The 1366-nt window shown below is 41.3% G+C and overlaps 1 protein-coding gene across 1 annotated transcript; it reads left to right on the top strand.

Annotated features, from left to right (window-relative positions):
* Positions 1 to 296: 296 nt before the first annotated feature.
* On the top strand, positions 297 to 1186 carry LOC118415006 (WD repeat-containing protein 11-like). Its single transcript, XM_035819372.1, has 2 exons — positions 297 to 429; positions 732 to 1186. The coding sequence occupies exons 1-2, from the start codon at positions 351 to 353 to the stop codon at positions 971 to 973; spliced, it is 321 nt and encodes a 106-aa protein (XP_035675265.1). The 5' UTR covers positions 297 to 350; the 3' UTR covers positions 974 to 1186.
* The last annotated feature ends 180 nt before the right edge of the window (positions 1187 to 1366 follow it).

Below are 1366 nucleotides of genomic sequence, written 5' to 3' on the forward strand. Positions count from 1 at the left end.
TATACCGGCACCAGGGTCTGCCCTCAGTCGGGCTGATCTGACGCTATTAGCATCTATTTGTTGCCGAGTAAACTGGTGCCGGTATACCAAGTCCCTGGCCAGCTTTGATACTATTTCTAAGCCACCGTAGGGTCTGCTTGAATACTACTTGATTTCGGAGTAGTCTATTGTTGCATGGGGAGGGAGATGGCTGAAATATGGTGCATGTGCTCTCAAGCAAATGTCGGCCTTTCTAGTAATTTGATTATTTATGTAAAATTGTTCTCTGATAATTTATGTAAAATTGTTTCTTTTCAATAAATTCACTACCTTACTCAATTGTCTTCCTAAATCAACATGTTTCCTCCAGTATGCGACATTTTGACCGGGCAGCTCTGTTTGCTGAAGCCTGCCTGGAGTTTGGGGTTCTCATCCTGAATGAAGAAACTAATATCCTTTCAGTATAGGCTCATTTCGAAGATAATGAAAAAAGTTGTTGTGAAGACTTTAGAGTAGCAGTGGTGCCTTTTGCAGAAGAGATATGTTGTCATTTTCATCAGTGTTCAAAATCATATCGCAAAATGAGCTTGATTGGACCTTTTTGCACTCTAGCATCAGATCTGCATGGTATTGAATATATATTTACATGTACCTATGAATACTTGTAATATGTAAATCATAACATCTTTAGGTTTACTGACAGTTGCCTGTCATAGCTGTTATGTCCCACTGTCTTCCTTGACTGTGTCCATGTTCCCTGATCGAGGCTATTTTCCTGGAGTACGCTCGCTACCTGCACAGCCTGGGGAACCTGACGGCCATGGAACACTACTGTCACAAGGCAGGGGGCAAAGGTCAGCAGCTGCTCAGGGACGTGCAGATGGAGAACGCTCAGCTTCAGGAGAAAACAGCCGGGGAAGGCAGCGGGGATGGAGGGGCAGACCAGGAGGGAGATGCTGACACTAGTGAGGGGGTAGAGGAGGGGCTGTTGTAGTCTTACACATCTAAGCTGGTTAGGGACTAGGGATGGGTACAGCTGAGGCTTATTGTAAAATTCATTAACATAGAATTGATAACATTGGTAAAACATTGTCTTTAATCTCTAGTTACATTTTAGTTCTTGCATTGGTCACTTGTTTGTTTTCAAAGACTCCAAAATGATGCCTTTTGTTATCAAAATTGTGTAGATGGTAAATTATTTTCCCTCTAAAATAGTATTAGTATGAATTGAGATGACTTATGTCAGTTACATTCTGTAGTTTTATAGTTTTTGTTTTGTGGAAAAAATGACCTGGGCACGGGTAGATCAATGATACTGTTGTTTCTTCTATCTAATGCTGTACAAATGGCATTACTGCAAGGATAATCAACTTATAGCAACTGCAGT

Source organism: Branchiostoma floridae, chromosome 4 (genome assembly GCF_000003815.2).
Source record: "Branchiostoma floridae strain S238N-H82 chromosome 4, Bfl_VNyyK, whole genome shotgun sequence".
NCBI lineage: Eukaryota > Metazoa > Chordata > Leptocardii > Amphioxiformes > Branchiostomatidae > Branchiostoma > Branchiostoma floridae.

Bases quoted from the DNA above. Each gene is read 5' to 3' on its own strand.
- LOC118415006 (XM_035819372.1), top strand. From the start codon at position 351: ATGCGACATTTTGACCGGGCAGCTCTGTTTGCTGAAGCCTGCCTGGAG. The intron at 430-731 runs ATATCCTTTCAG...GACTGTGTCCAT, and splicing joins CATCCTGAATGAAGAAACTA to GTTCCCTGATCGAGGCTATT.